The sequence below is a fragment of the Phyllobates terribilis genome, unplaced genomic scaffold (genome assembly GCF_046119375.1).
Source record: "Phyllobates terribilis strain yellow unplaced genomic scaffold, ASM4611937v1 Scaffold_14__1_contigs__length_39327217, whole genome shotgun sequence".
Lineage (NCBI taxonomy): Eukaryota > Metazoa > Chordata > Amphibia > Anura > Dendrobatidae > Phyllobates > Phyllobates terribilis.
The window spans coordinates 9,854,558-9,870,891 of NW_027362774.1; the positions used below are offsets into that span (position 1 = coordinate 9,854,558).

Consider the following 16,334-nt stretch of genomic DNA (forward strand, 5'->3'; position numbering starts at 1 on the left):
TGGTGGGATTTGAACCCAGGACCCCAGTGCTGCAAGGCTGCAGTGCTAACCACTGAGCCATCTATACACCTCTCATATGTATCTACCTATCAATTTTAACCTCATATCTATCTATTTATCTATATATCTCATATCTATCTATCCCATATCTATCAGATCTCTGTAAATAATAGAGTTGGGCGCCTATAATCCAAATGTTATATTTCAACTACCGCTGTATAGCCAAAATCCACCCAATCGATCTACAGTATATATATATTATCTATCTAAATAATAGAGTTGGGCGCCTATAAGCCAAATGTTATATTCCAACTACCGCTGCATAGCCAAAATCCACCCAATCGATCTACGGTATATATATATTATCTATCTAAATAATAGAGTTGGGCACCTATAAGCCAAATGTTATATTCCAACTACCGCTGCATAGCCAAAATCCACCCAATCGATCTACGGTATATATATATTATCTATCTAAATAATAGAGTTGGGCACCTATAAGCCAAATGTTATATTCCAACTACCGCTGTATAGCCAAAATCCACCCAATCGATCTACGGTATATATATATTATCTACCTATCTAAATAATAGAGTTGGGCACCTATAAGCCAAATGTTATATTCCAACTACCGCTGCATAGCCAAAATCCACCCAATCGATCTACGGTATATATATATTATCTATCTATCTAAATAATAGAGTTGGGCCCCTATAAGCCAAATGTTATATTCCAACTACCGCTGTATAGCCAAAATCCACCCAATCGATCTACGGTATATATATATTATCTATCTATCTATCTAAATAATAGAGTTGGGCCCCTATAAGCCAAATGTTATATTCCAACTACTGCTGCATAGCCAAAATCCACCCAATCGATCTACGGTATATATATATTATCTATCTATCTAAATAATAGAGTTGGGCCCCTATAAGCCAAATGTTATATTCCAACTACCGCTGTATAGCCAAAATCCACCCAATCGATCTACGGTATATATATATTATCTATCTATCTAAATAATAGAGTTGGGCCCCTATAAGCCAAATGTTATATTCCAACTACCGCTGCATAGCCAAAATCCACCCAATCGATCTACGGTATATATATATTATCTATCTATCTAAATAATAGAGTTGGGCGCCTATAAGCCAAATGTTATATTCCAACTACCGCTGTATAGCCAAAATCCACCCAATCGATCTACGGTATATATATATTATCTATCTATCTAAATAATAGAGTTGGGCCCCTATAAGCCAAATGTTATATTCCAACTACTGCTGCATAGCCAAAACCTACCAGATGAAGCTCCTTAACCGCCTGCACTACAATAGAATAGAGGAAATAAAATGATCACTGGTTTTGCAAGCAGTCATAAAAGTTTCACGTATCCTATTCAAGGTTGACTGATTTTTCCAGGGAGTCATCTTCATAAGTAACATAAGTTTCCTTTGGCGCCTTCACAATGCCAATCAACGGGAGCACAACGCAAATGTTACTTGCTACAAGACATAACGAATGGGCCATTCTGCAATTCAAACCCCCTAGAAAATGCTTATTCAGAGAATTACAAGGGGGCGGTTTGCAGTCTATTTTTTCCATATGTTTTACAGCGCCGTGTGTAACATTTATGTAATTAAAGCAATTACAATCCTGGTGAATTAATGATAAAATATCTCCTCGTTTTTTTTTTCAGCCACAAATAAAAAAAATACAACTTTATCGACTGCTTTAACAACAGAGGGGAAAGAGTCCTAAAAAAAATTGTAAAAAAATATATATAAGATTCATAAAAGGAGGTATTACCTGCTCCATAGACACCCCAGACCATTAACTGCTGTCAGGTCAGTATAATTAATTAGGCCTGTCTCATTAAAAGAAATGGAAAAAAAAAAAGGGGAAAAAAAAATAATAAAAAAAATATGTTCTTAAATAATGACCACGCTTTTATTAATGACCATCGTTAATGGAGGGAAGAGTTATACATCTTTACTTATGCAAAATAAATTCATCCTGCTTCATTAATATTCATCTATATTCAAATAGCATTTAAAATGGAATTGAGCATTTTGATAAGCCAACAGCTAATTGTATTCATATTGTAATTTACTAAGGAGAATACAAGTGTTAAGAGGCCGCTGCGAGATGACGCTGGTATTACCGGCGACCTGGACTCCACGAATTCCAGGAGAAGCTTTTTCCATTCGATTCCCTCCCTGTCTTCTCAGGCGTAAAAAAGTATTATTATATATGCTTATTGGCCTGTACTATTGACCTCGGGATCTTGATACAAACTCAAAAATGTGTCATTACCGCGTCAAAAAAAAAAAAAGGGTATATTCAAATGACGCTAATGATGTGTTATCTAAAAGCTTCGCCTCTGCGAAGGCGACTCCACGTATCGTGCTCACATTCTGTTTTCTATAGAAATTTCCAAAGGTGTTTTGATTTTGCAGAGGATTTTTTTTTTTTCCTAATTGCAGAATATCCACCAAATACAGCTCAACCTGTTCCCCTTTTATTCCCAAACAGCTGCCGTAAGTGAAAGAAAAACAAAAAAGAACCCCAGTCATAATTAATAACATGTGTCCTGACAGTACGAATTAATAATTTATAATTAAAGCACAAACAAGGAAACTTACATCATTCTTCAAGGCTCAAGATTTCCAGGCAGATAGTTTTGGAGGGAGTTATGGGCAGGCGGCTTGTTCGGCCTTTGCATCCTAATATGAAATCGTTTATTAATTGTTTGCTAAGAAACGCAGACCAATTTGCTAATTATCTATGAAAAAATACTTTAAAAGGGGATGATACGTGTTGATGCGACAGCCAATTTACTGTTTCCATGTGCTAAAAAAAAAAAAATCTCAAGTGTTCCAAAAACAATGGCAAACTTATAAACATGCGGAACGTTACATTTTGCATTACCAAGTCGTAAAAATATTGTCTTTTATACAGGTAATCGTTAAACCCTTTAGGCCACGTGCCGGGTCTTATTGCTAAGGCTGAAGTCAAAGGGATAGGAGTAGGATATTTGGAGCATTGCTACTGCTTAACGTTTCTTCACACCTAAAAATCGCTATTGGTTAAGGTTTGCGTCAATCCGATTTTAAGACAAAAGTTGTGGAACTAGAATAAATGTATCTGTGTGGAAGAGAGTAGATTTTTTTTTTTTTTTTTAAAGTTTATCGTGCCATCAGCTCTATGACTGGTCCATTTAGGAAAGTGATGGCTGTCTAACTGGTAAGACTCAAGATGGGCATCGGACACCCCAGCAACATCATCTATATAGTCGTCAAGAGCAGAAGAAAAATGTTAATAATAATCTAGAAGGAACGAAAAGACAAAAATTGCAACAGGGAAGAGCGAGCATTGAAGCAGATTTTTTTGGGACGCTTCACCTGGAGTCTCCTTTTGGTATTCCAAGCCCTCGTTTCGCCATGAAATGCCTCTGTATTAATTACGACAACGATAAATTGCAACCTTTTGCAGCAGATCCAGTGTAGGAGATGACGAAGAGCTACACCTTGGGAATTTTTAAACAGCTCAAAACTGGTGAAGAGGTAGAGCCCAGGGTCAGGCAAAACTACAGCGTCTGCGCGCAGGTTAATTGTTGCGACGTCTATGGCATTTTAGTGAGACGTAGGCCGGGTGTTTGAGGAGTCTACTTTCCCCTGTTTAATGCAAGAAGGTTAACAGTACGCTAATTATGGGTGGCACTTTCCCGTAAAGCCAACGGGGTCCTACTAACATGGCCTTTTATGAAATAAAATACCGCTAATGTCACTGCGGAGATGGAACTATGCGAAATATAGAAGGTGCCCACATCCGGGAAGTCGTCTGCCTGCCGTTACTTCCATTCTGATCCCGGGAAACAGCTCTATAACCCAGTGTAAATCGTGAATCCTCCACTGCCCAACCCCTGGCTGAAGTGTATTTCTCATAATCGTATTGCAGTCACAATTCATTCTAATCACTGTACAAAACAATCTTTTACGAAGGGAAAATAAAAAAAAAAAAAAAAGAAAATGCAGAGACTTGTGAGCCAATTTACAAAATAACTGCTGATACATCAGCTATTGACTCTTTCAGTCCTGCTCATGATAACGCTGTAGGCAAAACACAGAACAAATGACAACATCAACGACAGGCAATAAACTGCACTGGGAGCGAACACTGAAGTACTAATTGACAGCTGTCAAGCTAATGGGAGAGATGGCAGCTGATTCTCAAAACTGATTTTTTTTTTTTCTTCTGTCTCTGGATATCAGTAGAATTTTCCAGCCATGCTCACAATTTGCACCCCCCTCCTCTTATTCTTTCTCTAAATTCCCCCCTTTTTTTTTTGTTGTATTGTTCCTTTTTTCTTTGCAATGGACAGCCATAGCTAATCATTTTGTCAGCTTGCTGCTAAGGAGGAATCTCTGTCCCAATGAACAAATGTATGGCAGATAATATGCTGCAGGGGGGGGTAACTGTAACTGAATTTATACTGGCAAATATTGAGGGATTTCAGTGCAGGGCCTGGGACAAAAAAAAAAAAGTAGATTTCAGCGTCAGTAGTAAATGGCCATCGGACCAGTTTTCGAAAGGCCGTAAATGTAAATAGTTAAATATACTTTTTTTTTTTTTGCAGCAAAATTTCACAAATGTAAAATGTCAGGGGCTTGCAATGGGCAAAAGGCGTAAACTGAACTGAAAAAGATGCTTTATCAGAATATCGGAGCTGCACTTAGAAGGTGGCCTGTGGGAACATATTGCCGGTGTTTTACAAGATGAAGGCAATGTAAGGTAACGGAGGCTTAAAAGAGGCCTGGGTCATCTGTAGGCATAAAACCTATGCGCACAAACATTACCGAGACCACGAGCTTACAGCCTACGAATAGAGATATATATACGCGTAAATAGTGCTGGAGATCATCTATAGTATGTCCATAGTTCGGCGACATTATTAATTATGGACTGGGATCCTCTGGCACAGCTTGGGTTAAGAGGGTGAACTCTACGACTATCCATTAAGGTCTCCTCGCAGCTCCTGGTGCTGCTCTCCTCCCCGCAGACCATTAAAAAGGCCTAATCCCTATGAAATGATTATCCAGGTACCAAAATCCATTTGTCACCTGCAGCAGCAAATTGAGTTAATGCACAAGTAAAGGCAAGCAGGACTGTGTAATATCAACTTGATTACATCAAACTAGCTGCAAACCTAATTCTCCTCGATGACACTGCGTGGAGCTTGTCATTTCCAATCATTAAAGCTGTCAGGAATCCATCAGGTTTACAGCTAATTAGGTGAACACTAATGAAGCTGGCAAAACAACTTTTCTTTTTTTTACGGCTGAGCGGACCTTTCAGTTTGGGGAAAGAAGAAAAGGAGATAAGAAAAAAAAAAAAAAATTTCCTCCAAGTATTCTCAAGGTTGCTGGGGGCTGAAAAGTCACCAACTTGGCCTCACCTTTTCCCACTGCACAACCATGTTGTCATCGTCCTCTGCAAGACACAACCCCATGGACCCTACATCTTCCAGCTGGACCACGGGGGGGGGGATTTAGCAGATACTCTGCATCATGAAGAACTTCTACATTATTATTATGAGGTCTATATCGACTCCTGGCAATCATCTGAGTCTCTCCAGATCGTTCTCTGTTTGGGCCTACAGTATGCACATACGTCTGAAGCTATCATATTCCAATCAACAGTATGGCTGACCCCCTCCTTCCTTTTATTTCCTGCTTAAATAAGCAACAATCCGGCCATTCCCAGCCACGTCCATTAAACAGAGACACGACCAGTCTATGAGATCCGTGCAGCACTCCCTGGCAGCCTGTGATTGACCATTAGGCTATTGATGAATGTGCTTGTCAGGAGAGAGACAATTAAATCAAATATGAAACAAAGTCGTTTTGACGGGTCATTTTGATAGAGTAAAACCATTCTCCCGTCTCTTATTAATTGTTCAGCCGAGGTTTTATTTTTTTTTTTTGTATTCTTGTTAACTAACCTGGAATGTTATTAAATAGAATATGTAAAGTTACATTCTTACTAATAAATCTGTGTACTGTATGCAATAGTAAACCGACTCGGAGCAGGGCGACCTGAGTGCTAAGATATAGCCACATACAGAACCAGCAAATATAACGTCACCAACTCCATCACCGTACTGTTACTTATATAAAAAGGAAAACTGATGTAACTGTGACACACCGATCCCATATAAGACACGGTAAGATCAGAGACGCATTTATGGCCGACATTAAGGGCACGATATTACAGCAAACCCCTCCTACATGTATAATGGCCAGTGGATGGCTTTCTGGGGACGACCGCAGAGGACAATATTCCTCTAATATCCATAGGCAAGACGCTGGGCTCTAAAGTTATGCCTGGCCTGAAACAAGGGGTTAAATGAAAATAACTTTACTATCCCATGGACAGATCTAAAGTGGAGAAATAAAAAGTACAGTCACATCGTAACCTGCAATCTGTAGCATACACATACATACGTATATAACAGAGACATAGATATATATATCTTTTACAGGATGTATATGCGTGCAGATACAGTATACATATATTTAAACTTTTAGGCGACAGCTAAGCATACATCGGTATATGTATATACCTATCTACTGGCTAACACGGTACAAAGATGTATCTTTTTCCTATATATATATATGTTATTCACACACATAAATATAATATATATCAATGTATAAATAATCACAGCAGCATGGAGTTTATAGGCCAATGGTAAGCCAAAAAGTTTGGTGCCAGCTCTGCTTTTTGGCCCCATGACCATATCATGTATATCTATGTATACGAGTGTATATAGATATACATCTGTAGACATACATGTGCTTTTTGCATCTACGTGCTCTTTACATCCAGCCGCTATGAAATCACAAGCGCCGATCTAACAGGACAACACAATAAAATACTAAAAAAAGAAAAGAAAAAAAAAAGCAAACAGCATTTTCGCTACGAGGATACAACAAATCAAAGAAGGAGAATATGTGACAGATTTCAGCGAGGCCCAGGCTAAATGAGAGACAGTTGGTGCAATCTGCAGCCCAGCCAGTGATACAGTGAAGTCTACACAATGCCACAGATGTGGAAGGTCACCGTCTGTAACCACATGGATCCTGTAACAAGCTCGCGGTGTGGAACCTGGCAGGAAGTTGACATGGCACCGCTGACGTCACGGGTGCCTGGTGTTACCATGGCAAGTGATTTATTGATGTTTATTGGCAGTGAATAGATCAAAGACGAGGCGGATGACAGGCAATCAATCAGTCGTCACATGAAGGATGGCAGGAGTCCATAAAATGAGATCCTTTCCCACTACTCCACATGTCCTAACTGAACATTATTGCAAAATAATGTTTGGCTCCGTTCCCCCCCTCCTATCTTATCCACCCCCTCCTTCACCTCACCCCCTATAGCCTCAGACAGAGATTGCTAAATCCTAATAGGATTTGGCATATGCAAAAAGGGTTCAACAAACATCACCCGGAAATAGAGTGCTAGACGAGGGGTGGACCGCCTCACCGGCCGGGTCAGAACCGGACCATTAATGCAATTTAATTCATCTCAAAACGAAAACACCAAAGCGAGCAGAGTCCCTAGAAGACGATATTCAGGATTGTAAATCTTACTGAGAACAATGTCGCACCTCTCCTACAACCTTGGGTGAACTTTCCCTGCCCCCTTGTTACCCCACTAACCTTAACTCCGTCCCATCCCAAGCGCCTCCTCTAAACAAACATGTCCTGACCCCCCCCCCCCCAGGAAACAATTTCCTTTCCAGAGAATGATTCACAAAAATGAATCAAAATCAGTGCTAAAAAGTAAAAGGGGGAAAAGATGGATACTCTGTACAATCCCCGGGAGGGGGTGGGTGGGAAGAAGAAGAGTGGGTGCACAGTAACCCCTTGTTCCCTCAACTTTCTCAGTCCAAGCCTGTAACGCTGGACACCCCCAGATAGCTGGACACCCCCAGATAGCAGGCAAATAATGAAGATAGATGATACAGGAGTCAGTCACTACATGCAGGATCAGGGATGGTGGTGAAAAGTGGGTTAATTAAAAACAATGTAGCAATGTCCATAGAGTAGACACAGTACCTGCAGCTCTCCTGGGCGCTTGCTGCTTTCTCCTCGGCATGCTGCTGCTGCTGATCAGGGCGCCTGCCTGGGCTCTGCTGGCTCTGGGGAGGAGGCAGGAAGAGTTCTTGGGGCCCCACAAATCCTCCTGTGATTGGATCCACTTCTTGAAGGTTGCATGCACCGACACCACAGCCCCGGCTGCCTGTACAGTGCAAGTTTGCAAAAAAACGACAGAGAAAATAGATATAAAAATAGAATCTGTGCAGGGATCGTGGCCCCCAGGCTGCAGCTGAGCGAGGGTAGGGGGCACATTCAGGGCACTGGGGGGGGGGCACTGGAGGCTTCCAGCCCTGATCCTCAGGTCCGTGGCTCCGGTCTCTGCAACAGGCACAGGCTGATAGAGGGAGAGCTGAGCGCGTCACTCAAACTAGTGTGAGAGGGGAAAGCTCCTCTCCGAGAGACATCAGCACCCACAGGGGCTGTCACTTTAACTCCTTCCTGGGGGGAGCAGCGCCGCTGTCACATACACACGGTGCGCGGTGACTGGCATTTAACCATGTGCATGCTGCAACCTGGAGCAGAAACCTAGGGAGTGTGCAGCTAAGGGGAGGCTGTCACTTAACTCTTCCTGACCCTGCTGTCCCTACACACAATGGCTTTACACGATGCACATGGACAGCCACTGAAGGTCCGTGCTCCGTGACAACATGGTACGTATTTCCACTATGTATATGTCCCGGCATTGCCATTGCATTCTCAGGCAGATACAGAGCGCTTCCACCTGGACTCTACAGCACTATACACAGATATATATGTATACAGAGAGGAACTATACACAGATATACATGTATACAGAGAGGAACTATACACAGATATATATGTATACAGAGAGGAATTCACATTGATGGCCAGTTATTGCAGATACAGGGACGTCAGTACTTTCTGGGTGATAAGGGATATGGTATTTTTTTGGGGGGTGGGGGGAGCTGCTGTTCATATACACAGTGTTTATGCATGCACATGGTCTGCCATGTAAAGTGCATGCTCTTAGGACAAGATACAGATTTTCCCACACATTTGAGATAGTTTTTTTTTCGCAGCTAGGTGGATTCGCTCTATAGACATATATTGTAGGCACAGTACATTGAATGCAGAGCATGCACATTTACTACCAGGAGCATGCAGTGTGTGGCTGTCACTTTAACTGAAGCACCACATCGCCATAGCCTGCCAAATAAAGTGCATGCTCCTCTGACAACAATGTCTCACATGCACAGTGTAGCTGTCAGATTAACTGTTTATGGGCCATAGTGTAAGGGGCAGATGCCAGCACCCCCACCAACAGATGAACTGGTCGCTGTCACCTTAACTCTTATCTGTGCTGCTACAAAGAGGCAGTGTCTGACAAAGTATATATACACACATATCCGGCTCTGTCTTATTAACTCCTTCAGAGCCCTGTACAAACAGTAGAAAACATTACTGACATGCATGTCCAGCGCCTGCATAATACTGTGCCAATCTGGTCATGGCAAAAGATACAGCAAATACCTCAGCTACCAGCATCCCTATAGGGAGAACCTTATTATCAGACTCTACCTCTGCTACCAGCATCCCTATAGGGAGAACCTTATTATCAGACTCTACCTCTGCTACCAGCATCCCTATAGGGAGAACCTTATTATCAGACTCTACCTCTGCTACCAGCATCCCTATAGGGAGAACCTTATTATCAGACTCTACCTCTGCTACCAGCATCCCTATAGGGAGAACCTTATTATCAGACTCTACCTCTGCTACCAGCATCCCTATAGGGAGAACCTTATTATCAGACTCTACCTCAGTTACCAGCATCCCTATAGGGAGAACCTTATTATCAGACTCTACCTCTGCTACCAGCATCCCTATTGGGAGAACCTTATTATCAGACTCTACTTCTGCTACCAGCATCCCTATAGGGAGAACCTTATTATCAGACTCTACCTCAGTTACCAGCATCCCTATAGGGAGAACCTTATTATCAGACTCTACCTCTGCTACCAGCATCCCTATAGGGAGAACCTTATTATCAGACTCTACCTCTGCTACCAGCATCCCTATAGGGAGAACCTTATTATCAGACTCTACCTCTGCTACCAGCATCCCTATAGGGAGAACCTTATTATCAGACTCTACCTCTGCTACCAGCATCCCTATAGGGAGAACCTTATTATCAGACTCTACCTCTGCTACCAGCATCCCTATAGGGAGAACCTTATTATCAGACTCTACCTCTGCTACCAGCATCCCTATTGGGAGAACCTTATTATCAGACTCTACCTCTGCTACCAGCATCCCTATTGGGAGAACCTTATTATCAGACTCTACCTCTGCTACCAGCATCCCTATTGGGAGAACCTTATTATCAGACTCTACCTCTGCTACCAGCATCCCTATTAGGAGAACCTTATTATCAGACTCTACCTCTGCTACCAGCATCCCTATAGGGAGAACCTTATTATCAGACTCTACCTCTGCTACCAGCATCCCTATTAGGAGAACCTTATTATCAGACTCTACCTCTGCTACCAGCATCCCTATTGGGAGAACCTTATTATCAGACTCGATGTTCATGCCCATACTATGTCTGGGACTATTCTCATGCATGCCGGTAGCGTTACCCTTTATAAAGCTGGTCTGGATATGTATGATCATATAATGATACATGAATAGGTTGTGAGGTTTTCTATGTCACAGCTCCCATCACCCTCCCCAGTATCTGCCTGGCTCCCTGCACTGAAAAGTCACAACATCCTATGAGAGTTGCAGCGTTTCCCATAACAGACACGCCTTACCTTCTTTCCCTTTTTTTTTTTCACATGGAGTTAAGTTCAGGCCACTTCCAGAACACAGCATGCTGCTAGAGGCCTTATCCTAAAGTATGTGTGATTGCCAAGACCCCAGACCACATGCAGACTGTTCACCCCCCTGCTAGGACTACATCACACTGACCCCTGAATACCCTCACTTTGTGGCTATGCACATTCCACCAAGCAGAAAGCATGCATCAGCTATCAGCACAGAAACAAAGAGCTACCAGGACAAGGACTTCAGCTACAAAACTTTACTTTTGCAAGACCATTTTTCATTGTGGGAAAAATTAAAAAAATAAATAAATGTGGGGGGAAAATGAATGTACTTACAAAAAAATGTGCTATTGTTCTCGGGCCAAGCGACCGGCGATGCTTCTCCACGTACACAGATCAACGCATGATTGACAGCGAGCACCTTCCTGTTTCCCAGTGCAATCCCAAAATGGCTCAGTAAGAGGGATTTGGAGTTTCAAGGGAAGCCCTACAAGTTTCTTTCTGGTGCGCATCAAGATTGATCGGTGAGAAACAAAACTATATTCTCTGTTCTTTACTTTTTCTTTTTTAATGTGTCTTTTCTATTAGAGTATTACTTGTGGCCACAGTGATCCTGCATCTGGAACATCAGATCACTTTTTTTTTTATGAACTGGATCTTGTAACGCCCTTTTCTTTTCTCAGAGCGGGATACTTTGATGTCCAGGATCAGATGACACTCTTATGTTGGAGATGTGGATTACGTGAATCCAAGTTCACAAGAAGGGAACCCCAGGCAGAAGTACAGACGATCGATGCGCAGTGAGCTCGATTACGCATTCCTGGCTGGAATCCTGTTAACATCAGAGAGGGATGGACTCTTTTCCTAGCACTGTCTCAATGCTTTTCTGAGCTTGGATTGCAAGCTATTGCCAAACACCTTCTTGGCTGCCAATTGCAATTTTTTTCCCCCTTTGTGTGGCTAATAGATATTTCATGACAGCAACAGCAAATCACAGGCTTCACTCCAAGTCCCAAGCGCCTTGTGCACTCTCTCCAGATCTCCAGCAGATACCAGTAGCTCTGTGCCCTTTACTTTCAGTTTACAGGGAAGAGAGACGAGGGAAGAAAAAAAAGAGAGAGAGAGGATGAGCTTACAAGATCAAAAAATCTCCTACTGCCCCCATCCTTCAGGACCTGGGATATTTCCAAATGCCTCCTTCTCTCTCTGCAGATGTTTCTTCTTCACATGCTGCATTCACAGGCAGAACAAGAAGACTGCTTTCCCCACCAACTTGCAGAAATGCTGCTGTTCTCAGGACTTTGAAGTTTTTTCTTCTTTTTTTCTTTTCTTTTTTTTTTTTTAGATATTCTCTTGATCTTCTTAACTGATGCCCAAAAAAAAATATATTGCAGCTTTTTTTTTTTTCTTTCTTTCCTGAAATGCTCTGGAAAATGGGGGATTTAAAAGCAAAACAAAAAAATAGCAGTCACACAAGAGAATGGTGAGTTGGTAAGATGATGCTGCTGAATGCCAAAAGGTCTGGGGTGCTGGTGTTGAGGGGTGATCAGAGGAGCCAGGGTGTGATCTGCAGAGAGGTAAATGCTTTCCACATCCAGTGTGTTGTCTGTCAGGATTAGGTGATTTTCAAGGAATCGGGATTTTTGCAGCCTAACCTCCTTCTTGCCTCCCTCCCTCGCTCTCTCTCTGTTCTATCTGCTGGTTTGGCATTGCATAGTCTTAGATCCGCCCTAACATCTGTCCGTCTAACCATTGGCTCATCCATCAGTGTCACACTGCTGCACTCTGAAAGCACAACACATCACACACACAGGCTGCCATTCACTGTGGGACCCTGCACAGCCACACAGCTCAGCCAAGGGGGCTCTCTCCGCCTGCACACTGCTGCTGCCTGCATGCTGCCAAAATAACCTGGATTTACTCTCCTATTAACTTCCTATTACCCGATACAGGCAGGATACATCTAACCCCACAACACCCACCCCCCCCCCCCATATTCCACACACACAATTGCTACCTTTAATCCCTTTAATTATTGCATTTTAGTCTTCATTTCTCTGCGCCTAATAAAACACAGTCCATACATAGCCTTGCCCAAGACTGTATGAATGAAGTTGCAAATGTATACTCATTATTAGTGCATTTGGAGATTAGAAATAACCACTTTGTAACAAGAAGTCACCATGTAATGACCGTTTGGTCTCAGTTTTTAGTATAAAGAAAAGTATATGGAGCAGTCAAAGTGTAGAGTAAAAGTAAGAGTAAAGAAATGATGAGCCAGACCCATTACCCATCATGTATATGGCTCTTTTTTTTTTTTTTATATCTGAACTTTATAACTTTTTTTTTTATAAAGTTTCACAACTTCAGTTAAGCCTGTAATTTTCCTTTTATAACCCCCTCCCCATATACCTGCTACGTTACTTACGAATCACCACATATTACCTGTAATTTCCATTCCTTTTCTATATCTTATCACTTCCACATCAGTAAATATCCACCACACATACAGTCCAATAAAGCCCCGTCTGCTTATAGACCATACTGACAATAGACCGAGTAAATAAAAGGCATTTTATGATGATAATAATAAGGAACATATGTGCATGGTGTTGCGGGGGGGTGGAGAGGGAGGGTTGTATTGATTAGATTAATAATCATCCATTTTTTTTTTGGGATGCTCTCTTTTATTTGAGAGGTGGGGAGGTCAGCACCTGCATTAGACACACAGGACCCTTTTTCCTGCTTCAGACCGTTACATTAACCTAAGTATTGTAAAGAAAAATCAATAAGCATCCACTTCTGCTGCCTAATCTAGAAGAACCTGGACACCCCCCTGATTTACAGGGATCTTACCAGCCTCTAACCTGCATGCCCTCATTCAAGCTTTAAAGCCTAATATGTCAAGAGGTGGGTGGTAAAAGCCATTGAACATAATTATTTTCTATAGAGAGTTTCCTTCTGTCTTTTTTTTTTTACTAGGTAAATATGTTGCAGATATATATATTAGCGTGTCATATGCATTTTATACTATGTATTTGGCCAACAGGGAATACCAGGTTTATGTGATCCAGCATTAGATCAGGAGAACACTGTCCTCGTCTATTAAAGATTTAGGTTGTGAAACTTGTGCTGCTTTAGATAAAAAGTGCAGAATCCTTTTAATTTTTATTGCAATGTGTATGGTCCATTTTTATATATTTTATAGACAGATATTACAATGCCCATTCGAGCTCTAATCAAAGAAAAGAATTGATCGTTTCATCCCAAAGTACAAGCAAATTCTGAATACTTCATTGCTTCAATTTGGTGACATTATGAAGCGAAAGCATTACCAAAATTATTAGCCATTTTCCTCCCTTGTTTTGGAGAGAATTTCCTTAAAAGTTAACTTCTGCATTAGCAGCTAAGGTAAAAAGAAAAAAAAAAAATAGATATTTGTAAAATAATGAAGCAATTAACAGTGGCTGAGACAAGGTAAGCAAAGAGACTAAATTTCTAATTCTCCTGCAGAGAGTGGCTCACCAAATAATTAGGAAGATGACGTGGACCAGGACAGTGGCAGCATGTTTGATGGGGCAGGGAGGAAATAATTGTGTAGAGACGACTAGTAACACACTCTGGAAGCATTATAGTTGCAGGACCTGGTGCATTTGCTTCTATGTGTACCACTTGCTATATATTAAAGGTCATTTTTCTATCATTTTGTACCTTTTCTTTGCTTGCAGACACTAGATAGAATTGTTGCAGGAAGTTTTCTGTGTGCTGCAGATCTAGAATGGGAATCATCATTAATAATATTAATATCCATCCTTCCTGGTTTTCCCTTTAAAATAAATGACTGATCTTTGCAGACACCTCCTGAACCTCGCTGTTGAAACAGGAGCAAGGTTCGAATAATTTTATTTTGCGTCATTATTACTGAAGTATAAGCCTATGCCATCAGGACATGCAGCTTATTTCTACCTTCTTTGCATTGTCCTTTTTGCTTAGTAATAGGAAGGAGAATGTGTATAGGTATGCGAGTACAACTTCTTCCCCACTCTTTTATTTTAGCTGATCCGCAGCTAATTCAGATGAAACAGAATACTTTATAAACCACCAAACCAGCACAATTGTAGGTACAAATCTCCAGCCCGAAATCTACTCAATGCACAATACAGAAGGAGCAGAAGTTCTTATTAACCTCTCTCTGTGCCAGCTTTAAGCAGCAAAGTTTCCATTACTATTAGAAAAAAAAATGTTACAAATGAAGATGTGATGCGAATCTTCACTATGGTGCCTCAGCCAGGTTTTACATCTGTTCATACATTAATCCATATATCATTTTACCTTCCTCGACATCTTCTCTGACGTTAGAAATCAAACACGTTATCAGGAAAGCTTTCCTAAATCGGTTATGTTAATATTGCTAATATCGATAAGACTGAAAAAAAAAAAAAAAGAAAAATCACAACTGCAACGTGACCTGTCGTAGGGATGTATCGCAGGGATGATGATTATGACCTAGAGGTTAACATTATATTATTGAAAACGTCTTGAAAAGGAGGCAAAATTTCAACCGGACCAAATGTGGATTTATTTTGAGCAGAGAATTGATAGATCACCAACTATTTATATGATAGATACTGATAATGATGGATAAATACAGAAGATAGTCAGAGATTTGAATAGATATTGATATGAGATAGGTGACAGAAAGATACATACATATAGAAGATAGGTAAATATATAGAGCTAGATGTATATGATGATTAGATAGATAGATGTTGCAATATGGCAATATATAGATACACAGTAGGTGGTAGAATTAGATACAATGTTGCAAAATCAAAATAATGAAGGATCTTATTTAAAGTGCTGCGAATGTATTCAGAGATGCAAATGTTCCCATTTTATCTATTACTTATATGTAGTATTGATCTCTTCTGCAGCGCCGTACACAGAATATTTTTACCTATTTTCCGTAGCTAGCCTATACCGGTGTGCTGTACACAGTCATCAGTCCCATTGCAGGTGATACGTGTGTGTCAGAGAAGAGTAAATGAATATATTGAAGAGGTTGTATTATACTATCATGTGTGTGATTGTGTGAAACGTGCAGAAAACATCATCCGGTCATTAGTGGCCTCCTTATTGAGCCTCTTGTAATTGCCATTTGACTATAGACAGACGCAGCCCATGTAAGGGTCGTGCAAACTTCCCTCCCCATGATTTATAGAGACGCCGACACTTACGAGGAGGGACGTGCTATAATACAAAAACTGCACTGCCTGTCATTAATGCAGAAAATATTTCTGATAAAAGATCATTAGCCGACCCGGATGACCTCAGCGTGATTAAAGACTATGGAGAAATGCTCCTGACACCTAGAAAT

At 41.1% G+C, this 16,334-nt stretch overlaps 1 protein-coding gene and 1 long non-coding RNA gene across 2 annotated transcripts in view; one reads left to right on the plus strand and one right to left on the minus strand.

The window, feature by feature from the left end:
• The window catches only part of TSHZ3 (teashirt zinc finger homeobox 3), a 78,323-nt gene extending 65,382 nt beyond the window's left edge, over nucleotides 1-12,941 (minus strand). The window contains exons 1-2 of the mRNA XM_073659667.1: nucleotides 11,294-12,941; nucleotides 8,130-8,313 (exon numbers count right to left, since the gene is read on the minus strand). Of these exons, the coding sequence (XP_073515768.1) occupies nucleotides 8,130-8,169 (40 nt within the window). The 5' untranslated portion in view covers nucleotides 8,170-8,313; nucleotides 11,294-12,941. The remainder of the gene's footprint in view (nucleotides 1-8,129; nucleotides 8,314-11,293) is intronic.
• Nucleotides 8,452-15,407, plus strand: LOC141175739 (uncharacterized). The gene is made up of 3 exons (XR_012253048.1): nucleotides 8,452-8,821; nucleotides 11,324-11,481; nucleotides 11,641-15,407. It is a non-coding gene; the product is annotated as an uncharacterized lncRNA (long non-coding RNA).
• The last annotated feature ends 927 nt before the right edge of the window (nucleotides 15,408-16,334 follow it).